The sequence below is a fragment of the Prionailurus viverrinus genome, chromosome D1 (assembly GCF_022837055.1).
Source record: "Prionailurus viverrinus isolate Anna chromosome D1, UM_Priviv_1.0, whole genome shotgun sequence".
NCBI classification, from domain to species: domain Eukaryota; kingdom Metazoa; phylum Chordata; class Mammalia; order Carnivora; family Felidae; genus Prionailurus; species Prionailurus viverrinus.
Genome location: NC_062570.1, coordinates 64736832 through 64752952, shown reverse-complemented (window position 1 = coordinate 64752952; position 16121 = coordinate 64736832). Strand labels below are relative to the sequence as shown.

General features: G+C 49.2%; 1 protein-coding gene across 11 annotated transcripts in view; it reads right to left on the bottom strand.

Moving 5' to 3' along the window:
• Window positions 1-16121, bottom strand: part of PPFIBP2 (PPFIA binding protein 2) — a 157935-nt gene that overhangs the window by 94045 nt on the left and 47769 nt on the right. For 7 of the 11 annotated variants that reach the window (XM_047876792.1, XM_047876794.1, XM_047876793.1 and 4 more), the window contains exon 3: window positions 14403-14605. In XM_047876792.1, coding sequence (XP_047732748.1) covers window positions 14403-14605 — 203 coding nt within the window. Of the gene's footprint in view, window positions 1-271; window positions 637-967; window positions 1031-14402; window positions 14606-16121 lie in introns of those variants that run through there. The other 4 variants (XM_047876802.1, XM_047876803.1, XM_047876800.1 and 1 more) reach the window with 3 other exon arrangements.

Genomic DNA, 16121 nt, shown 5'->3' with positions numbered 1-16121 from the left:
GGAGCCTCCAAATGTTTAAGTGCCAAAGTTAAAATAACTTTCTTCACCCCATTCGTGCCTTTCTGTACAGAGACTCATTCACCAGAATGTCAGCGGAGAAACAAAGACAGCTGACTGTTTTCTCCCCTAGTGCCTATAATTAGATTCTCATGGAGAATTTGGCCACGACGGGGTTTTGCCGGACAAATACTACCCCCCCCCAACCCCCCTCCCAAGCATCTCTCTTGCCCTCATCTCCAGGGAGACCCAGATAAAGCAGCCAGTCACTTACCCTCTTCAGCCACGCAAAATGCTTGTAAACATCAATGTCCCCATCCATGCTGGGCACCCATGTCAGCAGTTAGATTCCTTGGTTGAAAAAGCCCTTTTTCTGGCCAGAGACCAAATTCTCTCCTCTTCCTTGTTTCTGCCCCCTCCCCCTGGGGACGTCAAGCTGTGTTCAAGTTTCCCCACTTCCCTGGCCTGCGTCCTTCAGCCTTTCCCTAAACAGTTTCAGATATACAACGGCTCCGACCGGACCGTGCCGCTCCGGTATCCTCCCCCTCCGCCCCCAGACACACACAGGCACCAGCTCTGGGATCTGGAGCCTGCAAAGCAATCAAACCTAGCAAAAAGGTAGGGAAAAAAGACAGAATTGGACAGGAGTTGTAAACACACACACACACACACACACACACACACACACACACACACAGGAACATTCTTTTTGGTGATAATACCAGAGCCTGCCAGAGGGAAACAGTCCTGAAGAAAATTCCTCGTCTGGCTTCCCCTTTCTGCAGTGGCTGGAACTCATTACCGAGAGACCCCGATTTCCTGTCTCTGCTCCACTCTGCATTTACCCACAGGCTCCCAGCTGCTCTCAGTTTATTTGGGACTGGGGAGAAGACTAAAAATAAGTGCTGCTCTTGGAGGAGCTGCTGGTTCCCACACACAGCCTGACCCCCACCCTGAAGCCCACGCCTACCCCTTTTCCAGGCGGGCGTCGGGCTGGGCCCTGAGGAAAGCCTGTCATTTCCAAAAAAGAACACATTCAGAACCAGCTCCGCTCTGGGTTCCTGGCCCCACCGGGTGTCTGCTGTCCTTGGCGCTGGTGGCACCATCTGCCAGGGGCGAACCTCTGCTCCCCAGGAGACATCTGCCATTGGAGGAGTCTGGCCCGGTGCTGCTGCTGGCCACCACGACCAGGGCTCCCTGGGGCATGTTTAGCACCAGGATGGGTACAGTTCCCATTAAGTCCCAGGCCTTGCCGGCTATCCCCCACTCCAGACTAGCTGCCTCAGAAGCCAGAGAGGGGGGAAGGTGAGGCCACCGCATGTGTGTGCCCGTGAGATTTAGGGAGAGCTCTGGGTAGGAGCCCTGGGAAGGCAGTGGCTGACAGAGATGGGGAACTGTCAGTCTTCCTTTGCTGGCCTTCCAGGCTGGCCTCCCCAGCACCACTCCCCACCCCACCCCCTGGGCTGCCCTCCACCTTCACACCCCACCCCCACACTCCTTCAAGAGCTCCCCTAAACACAGCTTCTCTCCCTTGCCTGGCCCTTAACATGCGGCCTCTGGCTAGGCCGATTATGAAAGCGGTCCTTGATGTGGGTGCAGTGGGAATGTGGTTACACGCAAGGCCCCTGAGCACTGCTGCCATAAACGACTTGCAGATGTACATCTTGTGATTGTGTGGGCCTTGCCGGTGCCCTCGGAGGTCACCAGGGGGGTTCCTGGAACTGCCGGCCTGAAGAGAAGTCTCTGCTGGGGGTGGGCATGCCCCCTAGCATGGCCTCGGCACCCACCGCTGCCCCAAAAAGAACAGAAACTGGCCTGGCAGAGCAGTCCCCAGCAGGCTGGCCCAGTTACAGCAATCAGAGGCGGCGGGAGGGCTCTGGCCAGCAGCTGGCACGAGGGGAGGAGTAAATTCCTGGAGACACACCCAGATCAGAGGCTAGAAAGGAAAAGCAGGCTCTGCTGTCCACACTGGGCTCTGGGCCCTCCTCGCCTCTGGCCCCACCTGGTTGAATTTCCCTGACCAGAACCAGGATAGGATGTGTTGGTGAAACACCTCTCTATGGTTGCAGGGGTAGGTGAGCTTCCCCCCACCCCACCAAAAGCCTCGGGAAGCTGAAGGAAGAATTCATTTGGTCAACACACATTTAACCAGCATCCAAGGTGAATGAAACCACCTTCCTGCCCTGAGTAAATACAGAATTACCACATGTATGTGGTTAAAGGGGTTTCTGGGGCTCTAGGGAAACAGAGGCAAGAGTGGGTTTGGGGGGCTGGATGGGGAATGGTAGGGCACAGTCCCAGCCCCTGCTCCCCTTGGAGGGGGCTCAGTACCCTTCAGTAGATTCTGATGTGAGGAGGCAAGAAAGGACAAGGGAGCAAGGTGGTGGCCCCTTTCAACCTTGCTAGCTCCCACCTGCCCATGGGGGTTGGCTCGGGTCACACCCTTTCTCCACTTCACCACCTGCTCTCTTCTACTGTTGACAGGTCTGTGCACTGCACTGGACTGGAGAACATGTGTCTGAGGCCTGACATGCTGCTCTGACCTCCATGCCTGGGGCAGTTCTTGGCACACAGGAAGAACTTAAACATTCTTTGAGTGAAAGAGTGAGGCTCACATGGGAAGACTGGCAAGATAAACCTAAAATTCTACTTGGAGAACAGAAGTCTTGAAGGTGTGTTTCCCAAGGGTAAAGATGCTCCACTGAGAGGAAAAATAGGGCAGATTTCCATCTATTAGATCATCTCATGTGATGAATGTGGGGAGGGAGGGTAGAGAAAGGGAGAGAAGAGAAGGGAGGAATCCAAATCACAGCTAAATTCTTGACATATTTTTATGGTATCCTCAAGTAGTAATTCCTACCTCAGCCTTTAAAAATAAAGGTGTGTTTTATAAATCAATGCAAAATTCACAAAATAACACTCCAAAAGACCTAGGAGCAGGGCATGTGTTTGGCTGATGGGCTGAGTGAGACAGGACAGCAGAGCCATACACACCTTTTTGCTCACTGACCGCAGGTGGCAGTTGGCCCAGGCATGGCCCGTTCATCCCGCTGGCAAGACAAACCCATGGCTGCACCACCCCCCTCAGAAGGCCATCCCGGCCAGGGGAATCTCACAGTGGTCCACAGGCAGGCTTAGGGGGGTTAGATAGGCCCCTGGAGAAGTTCGTAAAATGCGTACGAAGTGCTATTTGGATGTTTAAGTCACTATTTTTCTGAAAACCTTATTTTCAGATTATCAAAATGATCTGTGACTCCCAAAGGGTTTCATCTGGACTATGCAGTTACTCTGAAAGGTTTAGTCTTCCCTGAAAGGGGCGTGTTTGTGTCGGGGGGGTGGGGGTGGGTGGGTAGGTCCTCCTTCCAGGATACCTCCTTAGACCCACTGCTGGAGAGTGCTCAGGACCCATAGGGGAGACACAAACAGGGGTCATTACAGCAACCCTAAAAGCCTTTGGGGCCTCCCAAAAGCAAGTCACCCACCAGCAGCCACACTCAGCTCATCACCGTGTAGAACATGAGGCAGCCAGCTGAGGGCAAAGAGCAGGACACGTGAGAGACTGACCATTTGGGGACTAAAAAGACAGCTAAGAGGACACAGTGGTCAGGTTTGGACAGGGAAACTCACACAGCTTGTCCTCTTCCTCATCCGAGGGCCTCGAAGGGGACCCCACAAATGTCCCCTACATGCTAGAATCCCACATAGGCATGGGAGTGACTGGGGATGGGTCCTGCGGTGTTGCTCCTCCTGGCCGGCTGCCTGGAGTCAGCAGCATCTGATCGGGCAGAACTGTGGATGGAGAGGGGTCTCGTGGGTCACCTGCGTCCTGAACTCTAGCTCAGCCTTGAGCCTCGGGCTCTGGGCCATGGTAACAAGTGTCAGGATGCCCCTGGTATGCCAGACACAGGTTTGTGTTCCACAGGTATGCTGCACATGGAGCCTGCCACTGCGGAGTGGAGGTGGAGGAGCCCAGCCCAAGGACACTGCCTGTAAAGCAAGTCCTGCTTGTAAAACAGCATCGTGATCACCGCAGCCCAAGTCCCCATGGTTCACAGGCCCAGGAACCTACCTCCACAAGGAGTTAGGACCAGGATCGGCAGACTTTTCCTATAAAGGACCAGATGGCAAATGTTCTAGGCTTTGTGGGCCATCTGGTCTGTTACACCCAAACTCAGCCATTTGTAAGTGCAAGAACAGTCACGGCTAACATATAAACCAAAGAGCGGGGCTATGTGGATGCTATTCGTGGACACTGAAATTAGGATTTTAGGCCATTTTCGCATAAAAATATTCTTATGATTTCTCAATCATTGAAAAACATAAAAAATCATTCTTAGCTCATGGGGCATAAGAAATAGGCAGTGAGCCAAATGCACACCATCGGTTGCTGACCCCTGGCTAGGGCACTACCTCCCCATCTGTAATGAATCACCTGGGTTGGAGGCTATTTCTTATAAAAATGCAGATTCTGACCCAGGAGGTTGGAAACAGGACCTGAAACTGTGCATTATTAAGAAGCTCCCAGGGGATGCTCATATATGAAGAGCTCAGCACCATATTTGAATAGTCAGAGGTTAGCAAACCACTTTCAGAAGCACAAGGTATTTTTTTCTTAAAGCACAAGGTATTGAGCAAGTTTCCCTGGAAGTGTGAAGCCTCCAGAGCCTGTCTGCCTACCAGTGGTGCCTAAAAGGGCAGAAGGTTGCTGGTGGGTGTTTGCATGCTCAGACCCCAAGTCATGCTAACCTGGCAACATGGGCCACCACGTCCCCTAGGTCTGAAACAGGAAACTTGTAGGGAAGGATTTATGTGCTTTTTCACCAGTGTTTACACATTCATGGCCATTTATAAACATTGGTTCTTAGAGACTGAAATAGTTTCTTCAAGTCAGGTCTGCAAGGAGCCAGACCTCTAGAATTTAGTAGGGTACAATTTACTTGGGGGAGATCAGGGGTGGGGAGCCAAAACCCCAGGAAAGTTAAAACTGCTAAGTTTATAGTAGCTGAAAGATCCCCTCTCTGAGAAGCTATGCCAGGAAAAATGTATTAAAAAAAAAAAAATCCAAGGTACAGGTGGTTTCTCCAGGGCAGGGCCTGGCAACACAGGGCCAGGAAATGCCTTCTGGAATGGAGGGAGCCATCCTAATAACGCCCCAGCAAGAAGCACTGCACTTAAGGGGTCTGGAGAGGTCTTCTTTTTGACAATGGAAGGCCAGGTCTATGCTCCCAGGACCAGCCCTCAGCCCTCCCATTTCCTCTCCCCCAACACAAAAAGCAGAGGCCTCTCTGGCTTGCCCTTTGTCTAGCAGGTTCCAAGGAAAATGGGAAAGAACTCCGCCAACTGACCCAGGTACACTGCCCACCAGTTTCATTAATGAAAGGAGCTTAGGCCATCTCTCTAATTGAAACAAAGCTATTTTTCCTTGTATAAAGCCTGTACCTTCTTCCTTGGGACTCGGGATTCAGACTTTCTAGCATTTATCCCTGACTCCCACCTAGTGGCTTTATCCAGTACTGCATAGGAACAAAGAACCTGACAGGCACTCGGGCCCTGCTCAGGGAAGGAGCCTCTTGGGAGGGAAGCACGTGGGGGGGTGGGACAGAGTGGTGCCGACAGGTATGACTTTCAGCTCTCACTCAAAGGAAAGGCAAGAAACACACTGGGAACTGGTTCACATAAGCCATTCTTCCCCCCGCCCACCTTGAAATACAAGCACAAAGTTTCCCCTTCGCTCAAGATTCAGAGAAAAAGATTTCCCTATAAAATCCCTGAAACTTTCCAAAATGAAGAGGTCCAACACACATTTATCCTGATCCATCTTAGTTCTAGGCCCCCGGGTGGAGAATAAAGATCCAGAGACAAATCACCTGGCATAAGAAACAAGCTCACAGTTCGTAATTCAGAGAACAGCCTTTTCTCCCTACCTTTTCTTGTAACTCCTCTGGCTTTTCAGTATGGTAAACAGATTTGCCTCTTTGGCCAGAATGAAAGACTGCACACTGAATCTGGCAGGAATGACAGGGCTTTGTTTGAGAAGCTGGGAGCTGAGGAAGCCACCATCTGTGACAAGGCAGTGGAACGAGGAGGGGGGCGGCCATGTGCCCTCCTGGGCCCAGGCCACTTTGTTTCTTGAGAGACTAGTGAAGAAGGGACTTGGGGGCACCCAAAGCTACTGCAGGCTGTCAGAGGTGAGCACATGTCCTGGATTTCCCCTCATTTTCCCTGCCATGACATTCCACTGCTTCTGGGAGGTCAGCTTCTACCAAGCCCAGACTGTGGGGCAGCTGCCCCTGGAGAAGCTCCCTAATCTGTTTCCACTTTGGAGACCACAAGGCCTAGGCTGTGGAAGGCAATGACTGGTGCCTACCAAAAAGCCAGCACTGGAATGCTTGGCCAGATCTTGCAGGCAGATTGTCAAAGCAGCGGTCACTTCCAGTAGGGAAAGAGTCCCAGAGGAGGGGAAAAGATTCATTCAAAGCCACATGCAAGTGGCAGAGTGCTGGCCTCTTGACTCATTCCTGCCTCCCATGATGTCTCACCCAAGTTCAGTGTTGCCCAAGCACGCTGACCAGGACACCTGTAACCTTGGGGAGAAAAGTCTGGGCTCCTGCTGGATGGCCAAGCCACTCTGTGAACCCTGCTTCCTTAGTGGGGCCTGGAGAACAGTTCTGCTATGGGTTCTCTGTCCACCTCCTCCCCTCACCCTGACCTGCCCTCACTCTACTGCTGCTGGGTTTGCCAGCCTTTCCTTAGACTTCACCTTGAGCCCCTGAAGCTCAGGTCTTTACCCTGGATTCCCGTGACCCACATCCAAAGCCATTAAAAAGCAGGACAGACCTAGCACTTTGTGAGAGGAGAGGAGGGGTAGATACTGACCGGTTAGAGAAGCACCCAGAGCTGCTCCATCTGGAGACCCTGCTGGCTCTGATAGCTCTTGGGCCTTACCCAGGGACCAGAGTCACCACCTCCTAGCTGGCTGTCCCCACTGGAAGCTGGAAGACCGGACCCTCTATGGGCTCCACCCTGCCAGTCCAGCCCTGGATCTACCCAACCAGCCTCTGCCCAGCCAAGGCAAGCAGGTATAGAAGATTAGGGATACCCCTTCTAGACCATGGAAGAGCCTCACTCAAGGTATAGCCAGATTCCTGGAAGTGCCCATGGTGGCACCAGCTCCTGTGGTCAGGTCAGGGCCACTGATGAGCACTGGTCTCCTTTCTGGCCTTCAGGACCATCTGGTGGGAATGAGGAGCTCTTGACCAGAAATGGCCATGCTCTCCCTGAGGGCATCATCAGCACTTCACCACAGGCCGAGGAGGTGGCTGCAGGGAAATGAAGGAGTCAGCCCCTTGGTAGAACTCAGTTCCGTTCCCAGCACAGGAGAGATGCCTCAGCCCTCCAGCCAGAGTCTCAGCTTCATCCTCTGCTAGTACGGACCCTGAGGTTGGCCCTATCTACCCAATGTGAGAGATGACATTTCATCTCCTAAGGTCATATCGTTCTGCTGTACCACAGCACAGGACAGCCCCACAGAAGCTTCTCTGCTGGTCAGGCCCCAGTTCACCCTGAACCCCAGGACACTATCCCTACAAGAGGGCCTTACCAGAAGCTCCCAGGTACCCTACCAACTTTCTAGTGATAGGCCCAGAATTGAGACACAGATACTGCTTCCAGGGCAAGGGAATCTGGGCCCTTTGTTCCTTTCCTTATTGAAGCCCCAGAGGGGGGCCCCAGCTTAGAGAGCCCCACATATACTCTTCTAGGCCTGGAGCCCACTTTTCCTCATTTACTGCCTGCCAAGGAAGGGAAGACCCTGTTTTAGACCCTAAATCTCTGGAAACTCACTCATAACCCAGCACTACTGAATCCTGGACAGGTCTGCTCTCCTTGGTCTTTAGGAGTCTGGCCTGTTTATAACTATCACTAGGCACAGTCTGCTGCCAATCATTATCTGTCCAGCCCGCCAGCACCGGCAGGGGGAGGACCAGCCCCCCTGTAAAGAAACACAGCTGCCTGTGATACACTAGGACCAGGGGCACCTTCTCCACCTGAGACAAAGGCAGGGTCCAGATTCCTGTTATTTGCTTCTATTCTAACCACCAACCATTCTCCCATATCCACCTCTGCCTCTTCAGCGCCTGTTTTCCTTATGCACAGATGCCAACATTGGTGTCTGAAGGTCCACAGTACAGAGGAGAGCATTTTTTTTTTTTAATCACATGGTCCTCTCACCACAGCTAACTGGCCCTTGTGTGACCCAAGGGCAGCTAATCCACAGCCATGCGTAAATGAAAGGTCTTTAATTTCCATTTCTTTTGCACTTAACATTTCTTTGTAGGCCTGGGGAACTTAGCTCAAAAATTAGGAGCAGTCCAGGGCACCTGGGTGACTCAGTCAGTTAAGCATCCGACTCTAGACTTTGGCTCACATCATGATGTCACTGTTGGTGAGCTTGAGCCCCGCATCAGGCTCTGTGCTGACAACACGGAGCCTGCTTGGGATTCTCTCTCTCCCTGCCCCTCCCCTGCTCACACTCTCACTCTCTCAAAATAAAATAAACAAACTTAAAAATTAGGAGCAGACCAATTAGATTCTCTCTTCCAGGAAATGGAGTTCACACACACACACACACACACACACACACACACACACAGCAGGATAGAGTGGGAAAGAAAGAAGGGGGGGGGTAATGAATGCAGGAGAGAAAACATGAAAAGAATTTGTCAACAAGAATAAAAATCAAATCTAAAGGCCATGTGGCAGTTGCTCTGGGCTGTCTTTCTAAGAGCCATTCATTCCCCCTCTCTCCTAGTATAGTTCCTTTCGGACAAAGGCTACCTACCACTACGGTGAATGAATGTGCCAATACTGATTTCCCAGCCTCCCTTGCAGCTAGGGCTTACACATGTGAACAGATCCAAACTTTGGGACTATATGGGAAGTCTGCTGCAGGGCTTCAGAGAAGATTTTCCTTCCTAATTGGCGGGGCAGGGGGTGGGGGGTGGGGGAGAGTGGAAAAAAGGAAAGGACACGTCCTACCTCTGCACATGTGGCCTGGAGCTGCACTAGCCATCTTATAACTGTTAGGTGATAGCCCTGAGGAAAAACCAACCCCCTAAGGATGTTGGGGCAGAAAGATGGAAAGACCCAGAGCCCTTGAGATCATTTCAGAACCACTGATTTGATCCTGGAACCACCCATCTTCTGCCTATCTTGTTAGTGACATATAAACCTCCTTACTGTTTATGCCACTTCTCTGGAGAAGCAACACCAACTGCCAGAGAGGTCACGAGGCAGAACTGGACTATGCCAGGACAACATATGACAAAGCAGTAATGGAGGCATATGGCAAAGCCAGTTGACTAAAGAAGAGAATAGCACAAACATGAAGGGACACAGATATCCTGGATGACAAGGCATAAGCACTGCCTGCCTGACCCTTCAAGCTGCCTTATTAGTTCCAATTCTAAGCCACACATACTTTTAAATAATTTAAGTCTCTGTGGTTTATGGCAGTGTTTCTCAAACTGTAATGTGACTAGGAATCACTGGGAGATAGTTTGATGGGTATAGGTGCAGGGCTTCTGCCCTTTTATAAAAACACAAAGCAGCAAGCAAACGATCATAGAGGGTGGCAAGGTTGCTGGCCCACAGACCACAGTTTAAATGGCAAAGTCTTCTGACTAATGGTACCCATCTAAAACCAATCCAAAATGTACCAGTGGGTTTGTTCACTACTTCGGACTCTATTTCCACACAGGGAAGACCTACTATAGAATGTGTGTGTCCCCAGATTATAAAAGGACTTTAGGTCTGCAACATCTAATATACAGACAGGCGGTCTCTACCCAGAATCAAAACTTAACATCCTGTGCTGGTATCCTGGAATGTTTATATGAACTTCTGACCTGCCCTGAAAGTACACCGTTCATAAGCTGCTGATGGGCCATAATTACTGTAGAAGACTCTGAACACAACTTTCAGGAAAACTCTCTTCAAAGGCAGGCATTCCCCCAACCACAATACCCCCAAAACAGATCTATAGATCTTAATATAAGTGGTTTTCAGCAACACATCTTGAAAAACTGATAACCATGTTGACTGTCTTTGGATCAGAAATATTTAAGAATCCTTTTTAGTAAGTTATCGAAGTTAGAATCCTATTTCACACCACACATTAAGAAATATTTCAGGTGAATTCAAGTGAACTCTAAGACACAAATCAAACCATGAACTTACTGGAGGAGGATACAGGTGAGTATTATTTGATCCAAGGTTAAAAAAGGCCTTTCCAGGGATAAAAGAAAAACAAGAAACCCAAACAGGAAAGATTGATAATTACAACCCTTTTAAAGTTTTGTCTCAAAAAGCAACACAAACAGCATTTTAAAAACAAAGTAAGAAAAATGCCACAAAGTGACCGCTCTTAAAAAGGTTAGTATATAATAAAAGCACTAAAATCCTCAAGGGGAGAGGGGAGAAGAACATAGACTATGAATAGATGAGGGTAGGGTAGGGAGATCCAAGGTGAACTCCGGGGTGTTGGCAAGAAAATATTAGAACTATTTTTCAACTTGTCCTTTAAAAATCTTTATATGGGGCTATGTTTTATAATTTACATATATTAGGAAAATACTGTGTATATAAATATGCATAAATGTAAAATGAATTTTTCCAGATAGGGGTGGGAGATCAAAACTTTGGATACCATACAAAAGAATACTAATAAATATAAAATGTTTAGCCTTCCACTAAGCAAAGAAATGCAAAGTGGTAAAAAGACACTTTTTCCTAAGAAATTAGTTCAGTTGGTTTTTAAATCTTAGTGATTGTTGTTGATCAGGATGTACCTCAAGGCCTGCCAGTGAAAATATAAATGAGCAAAATCTTCCTGAAAAGTGGTTTGGAAAAAAATGTGTCAAAGGCTTAAAGATATTAATACCCTTGGATTAGAGTTGCCAGATTTAGCAAACTGCATAGGACATACTTATTAAGAATTATCTATTGCTTATCTACAATTCAAGTTTAATGGAGTATCTTGTATTGTGTCTGTTTACTTTAGTTCCACCTTTAGGACTCTAAAGGAAATATCTAGAGGTAAAAAATGTTCCTGGACATTCTCTGCAGCAGAGCTATATATTAGTGAAAGATTAAAAATAACCTAAATGTTAATATTAGAGAAATGGCCACATAAATTCAGGCACATCCATACAAAGTACATAATCATTGTAAACTATACAGTGAAGAAAAGAACCCAGAGCTATTTTCTGTACTCTGGGAAGACTGGACTTTCCTGGGGAAGACACTCCAATGAATCTCTTGGTTATGTGATGGTAAGGTCCCGGGCAAGCTGAGAAGGGGCATTTAAAACAAGATGCTAAACTACCCCGCAGCCTGATGCAAGCAAGCGTTCAGGAAACCATGGAGAAGGCTGTTTGGGAGTTTCCAAGGGGCCCCAGGCACATGGTGACAGGACAGCCCAGGGACAGAAAGAGTCAACAGGGACTTTAGGAGAATTGTGGTAGTGATATCTGACAACCAACATTTGGTTTTAAGTTTTGCTTTCAACGCTGAAACATTCCACGTAGAAGCTCATCATCCCTTACCTACAATTCTGAAACCCCAACAGCTCTGAAAACCAAAAGGTTTGTTTTTAAAAAGATAATGTTGGTGCCATTATTTGGCAGTCTAACTGGAACTGAACTAGCAAAATATTTACAGTCTTTCTTTATCCCACTTCATGTGGACATTCGGGAGTTTCGCTGAAGAAATGTTAATGTGCTCCTGCTCCATATCTGCTAGAGATAGAATAGATTATACAGCAGATATACACCGTCTTACCCTTCTAAAGTTTAATAAGTCCTGACTCCTAAAATGCATCTGGGCCCAAGGGTTTCAGATGGAGGGGCTAAGGACCAGTAACTCTCTTGAGGCGTCATAAAGTTCCCCTTAAACATGGCAGCTAGAGTCAGGCTAGTGGGAACGGAGGGAGAGATGGGGGACCAAACCCGGGGAAAAGTAGGCAAAAGACGGACAGAGGGGATTGGAGAGAAGCCAGGCACAACCTCTAGGGCCAGAAGTTCAGAAACATCCAGAATTCCTGGTGGAACTTAAGGGAGGCAGAGACCCTTCTGCCCTGGGACAGGAGAGAGGAACAAAACTCCCAAAGGCCCCTGCAACTCCTGACTGACCACGGGCTGGAAAGGGTGAGTGGAGGAGTAGGTGTGGCCTTCTGTCCGGTAGTGGCACAAGTCTGAGAGCCCACCAAGGACTATCTTCCTTTGGGGACAACATGAGGCAATCTGCAAAGCTAGATGGTAACAGGCCCACCCACAAGCCATCGCACAGCCTTTCTCACCCTCTTCCAGGCAGCATCTGGCTGTAGTTTCTACTGCTGCCTAAACAAATTACTACAAACCTTGTGGCTTCTACCAAGACAAACATACTGCCTTACATTTCTTGAGGTCGGAAGTCCCAAGTGGGGCTCACTGGGCTAAAGCAAGGTGCTGGTGGGAATGCTTTCCGTGCTGGAGGCTCTAGGGGAGAGGCCACCTTGCCAGCCCCCAGCCCCTACCTGCGTCCCTTGGCTCTTGACGCTGCTCCCACCTAGAAAGGTTGGCTCCCACGGCTCCCACCCAGACTCTTCTGCTGCCTCCTTCCACTTACAAGGACGCCAGTGACTACGTTGGGCCCACCTGTACAATCCACACTGCTTGCTCTTTGTTAAACTGTTAAACTGCTGATTAACCACATTAATTCCATCTGCTACCTTCTCCTTTGTCATGGAAGGTAATATTCACCGGTTCTGGCAATTAGCACAAAGATGCCTTTGGGAGGCCACTACTCTTCCTACCACACTGGTGTAGGTATGATACAGGACACCAGGCAGGCAGCCTACGTAACGAAAATCTTGAGTAACACATATGAATATAATGAATTCTTCAGTGTTCAGAGGAAGGCACGCGTATGAGACTGTATCGACAATGTGCCCACCGCCACTCTGTGTTTTCACCACCAATAACGGCGGCCACCATCAAAGAGACGAATTCCCCCGCAGAAATGTACCATCCAGCGAACTGCACATCTACACTTGTATGGATGCAACTTTGAAAGAACCGACTAATTTAGTAGAGGTCTACCCAGAAGCTAGAAAGGAGGGCACACACTTCAGTTTTGCAATTGTTTTTACAGATCCTAAAATAGCCTGGCTATCAAGGAAAGCAGACTGGCAGCACCATGTCCGGGAGGAAGGGGACTGATGACTCCATGACACTGCAGTCGCAGAAGTTCCAAATAGGAGACTATCTGGACATAGCAACCACCCCTCCAAATCGGGCACCGCTTCCTTCAGGGCACACGAGACCGTATTAAACTTTATTTACTATTTCATGAATTATTTTCCATTCAGTTATGTAAAACGAACTTTTTCCTCCCTTCAAAAAAAAGAAGAAAAAATGTCAGCTAGGACATCTGGGATGCAACCTGTCTAATGGCAAGTGACTTAGCCTCTGGACAAGGATGTCTCAACCTCCTGCGTTTCCAACATCAACCTCCCCCTCCCAGTAAAGTGGTCCCATTCCTGCCTTCCCCCTTCTGTGCATATTTTCCCATTTTGGATCAGTCTGCAGGACTCCAGCTTTAGAAGACTGCATTTTGGCTTCAGCTTCAGCTTAGGCAATCACATGCTCCCTCAAGCTTCCATTTCCTCCTTTCTGCCCCGGAATGGTTGCAGTTTCCACACCTCTTCAGCAGGCAAGCTCCTCACCTTACCCATTCCCAAATATCATCAGCTCTTAAGGTAGACCAGCTGGTCTCCATGGGGAAGGAGCTAGGTAACCAAAGTCATATATTTACAGCTTTGGTTACTCGTCTCCTTCTCTTAGAGACTAGCAGGTGTACAGCCTTGATCCAGAGAGAGCAGAAGAGGAGTTAGGAAACCTGCATCCCACTCGGGACAGAATGCACCAGGGGAAAGAGGTCTGAAGAGCAAGGGCAGCAGTGAAGGAGTAGGTGAGGTGACAAGGTTCTATTGCAAGAAACAAGGAGTGGGGGGCACGACCAAGTATAGAGACCCCAGCTGGGGATTATAACTCGGCATGTTGTACATGTAATCCTGCCTGGAAAAATGCTCATCCTTGCTCTCCTTCAACCCCAGATTTCCCCCTTCTCAGGGAGCATGACGGGAGCACACAGGCAGCCTGACTGTGTGGCTTAAGCTGCTTGCCTGGGCCTTTCCTGCTGGAAAGGACCACCCAATGGGGGCTGGCCAAAGCTGGATGGGAAGCAGGAAGAGGCTGCAAAGTGCACAGATGAGGCAATAGTCCCAGGCAGTGTGGCATGCTGTAGGCCTCGTGGTTGTGTGGTTATGTTTCCCAGTGGTTTCCCAAACAGGCCAGGGGCCCACTCACCAAGCTCTCCTTTATGTAGGCAGCTGTGGGGCCCGGGATCTGGCTCAGGAGGGCTGCTCTCTCCTGAGGATGCTCCAGCATCTCCAGTGCCAGTCTCAAGTCCTCAACGAGATGGAGCACTGGGAAAGGGTTCGTGTGGGAGGCCGGAGAGGCCAGTGCAGGCTCGCAGCTACTGTCACCGATATCTGCACCTGTTTTAGTGCCTGGAACGAAAGAGAGTCAGGAACTTTGGTAAGAAGGGTGGATGCCATGGGCAAGGGACTGGTAAAGAGCAAAGAGAGAAGAGATAGGGGAAAGAAGATTGGATAAGAAACCTAGAAAATCACTTCTGCCTCAGCAGAATCATTCTCAAAGTAAACTCGGCAGTAACCATCTTCGATCCTGGGCACGGCATGGCAGGAAGAGATCGGACTGAGGTGAACAACTTGCCCAAGGAGAATGATGTACAGAAGCTCACACCCCTAGACAACTGGGAGAACACAGCCGGCCCTTCCCAGTGACCTGAAATACACTGGCTAAAACAATGAGCTGCCATTCCTCAGCTTTTAGATCCATCAGTTTAAGTTAATGTCGTAGGGCTGTCTGCACAGATGGCACCAAAAATTCCTTTCCTCCCTGTATATGTATTCCTCTCCTCTCCTCTCCATTCCTCCCACAGTGATTCCTGACTCTAGCCTGGCCCAGTGACACGCTCTGTGCAATACAATGCCGTAGACTGCCAGTCTCAGCTCTGATGAGGTTTAGTGAATCGGAATCTTTCTGGATTTTCCCACTTGGGGGACCTCAACATCCCCTAACGTACTCACACTTTAAAGCTGCACTAGTTACGGTGAATCCACATCTCATCCTCCCTTTTATGGACCATGAAACTCTGACGGCAGGGTCCCTGTCACAGTTGGCCGACTTCCTGCCATCACGGCCCTTGCCCTGCAGATGTCGAAGGGGCATCTGACTACATGCATGCATGCTTGGAGGAACAGCTAAGAGGAAGAGAGCTCAGACTGGGTCAGCTCTTTCTAATTTCAAGTGTCCTAAACAGGGGCTGTTTTTGCCTTTGTAAACCTCACCATTTAAACAAACAAACAAACAAACAAAAAGTCTTCTTTGCATAAACACAGTGGTCTATTTTTCAAACCAAAGACTGGGGTGACACAGTCTGACAAAGGATTTCTGTGCTTTTTTCAGCAATAAAAAACACTTTAGAAAATGTGGTGTCGATAGTGGAATTTCTAGGACATTTGGATTGTTTGTAAGGCCAACAGGATAAAATACTTGGAATGCAGGGCTCTGCTGGAAAATATGGGCAATAGGGCCACCACATCCACAGTTACGGGCAGGCCTGACGTCTAAATCTAGGTCCCTCCACCCCGCTAAGAGCCAGCTTCCTAGTTGCCACGGCAGTTTTTGCAAGGAAAAATCCACACAGAAGGAAACAATTACTATTTGATTGCTGGTTTGCTTTCTGAAAGCACAAGATAGAGGGAATTGTGGGTCACAATCCACAAACAAGTTCATGGCTCTGGGGAGCTGGGAAACTGTGGATTACCCACACTCTAGTGTATGGTCAGCAGTTTCTAGGCCCTACAAATCTGATGGAGAGTTGACTATGAAGGGCCACAGCCAACCTCAGGGAAGAAAATGGACCAAGCAGGGGAAGATCCCCCAGTCTCCAATTCACTGAGTAATCCCTGACCATCCCAGACATGCTCCAACACAGAT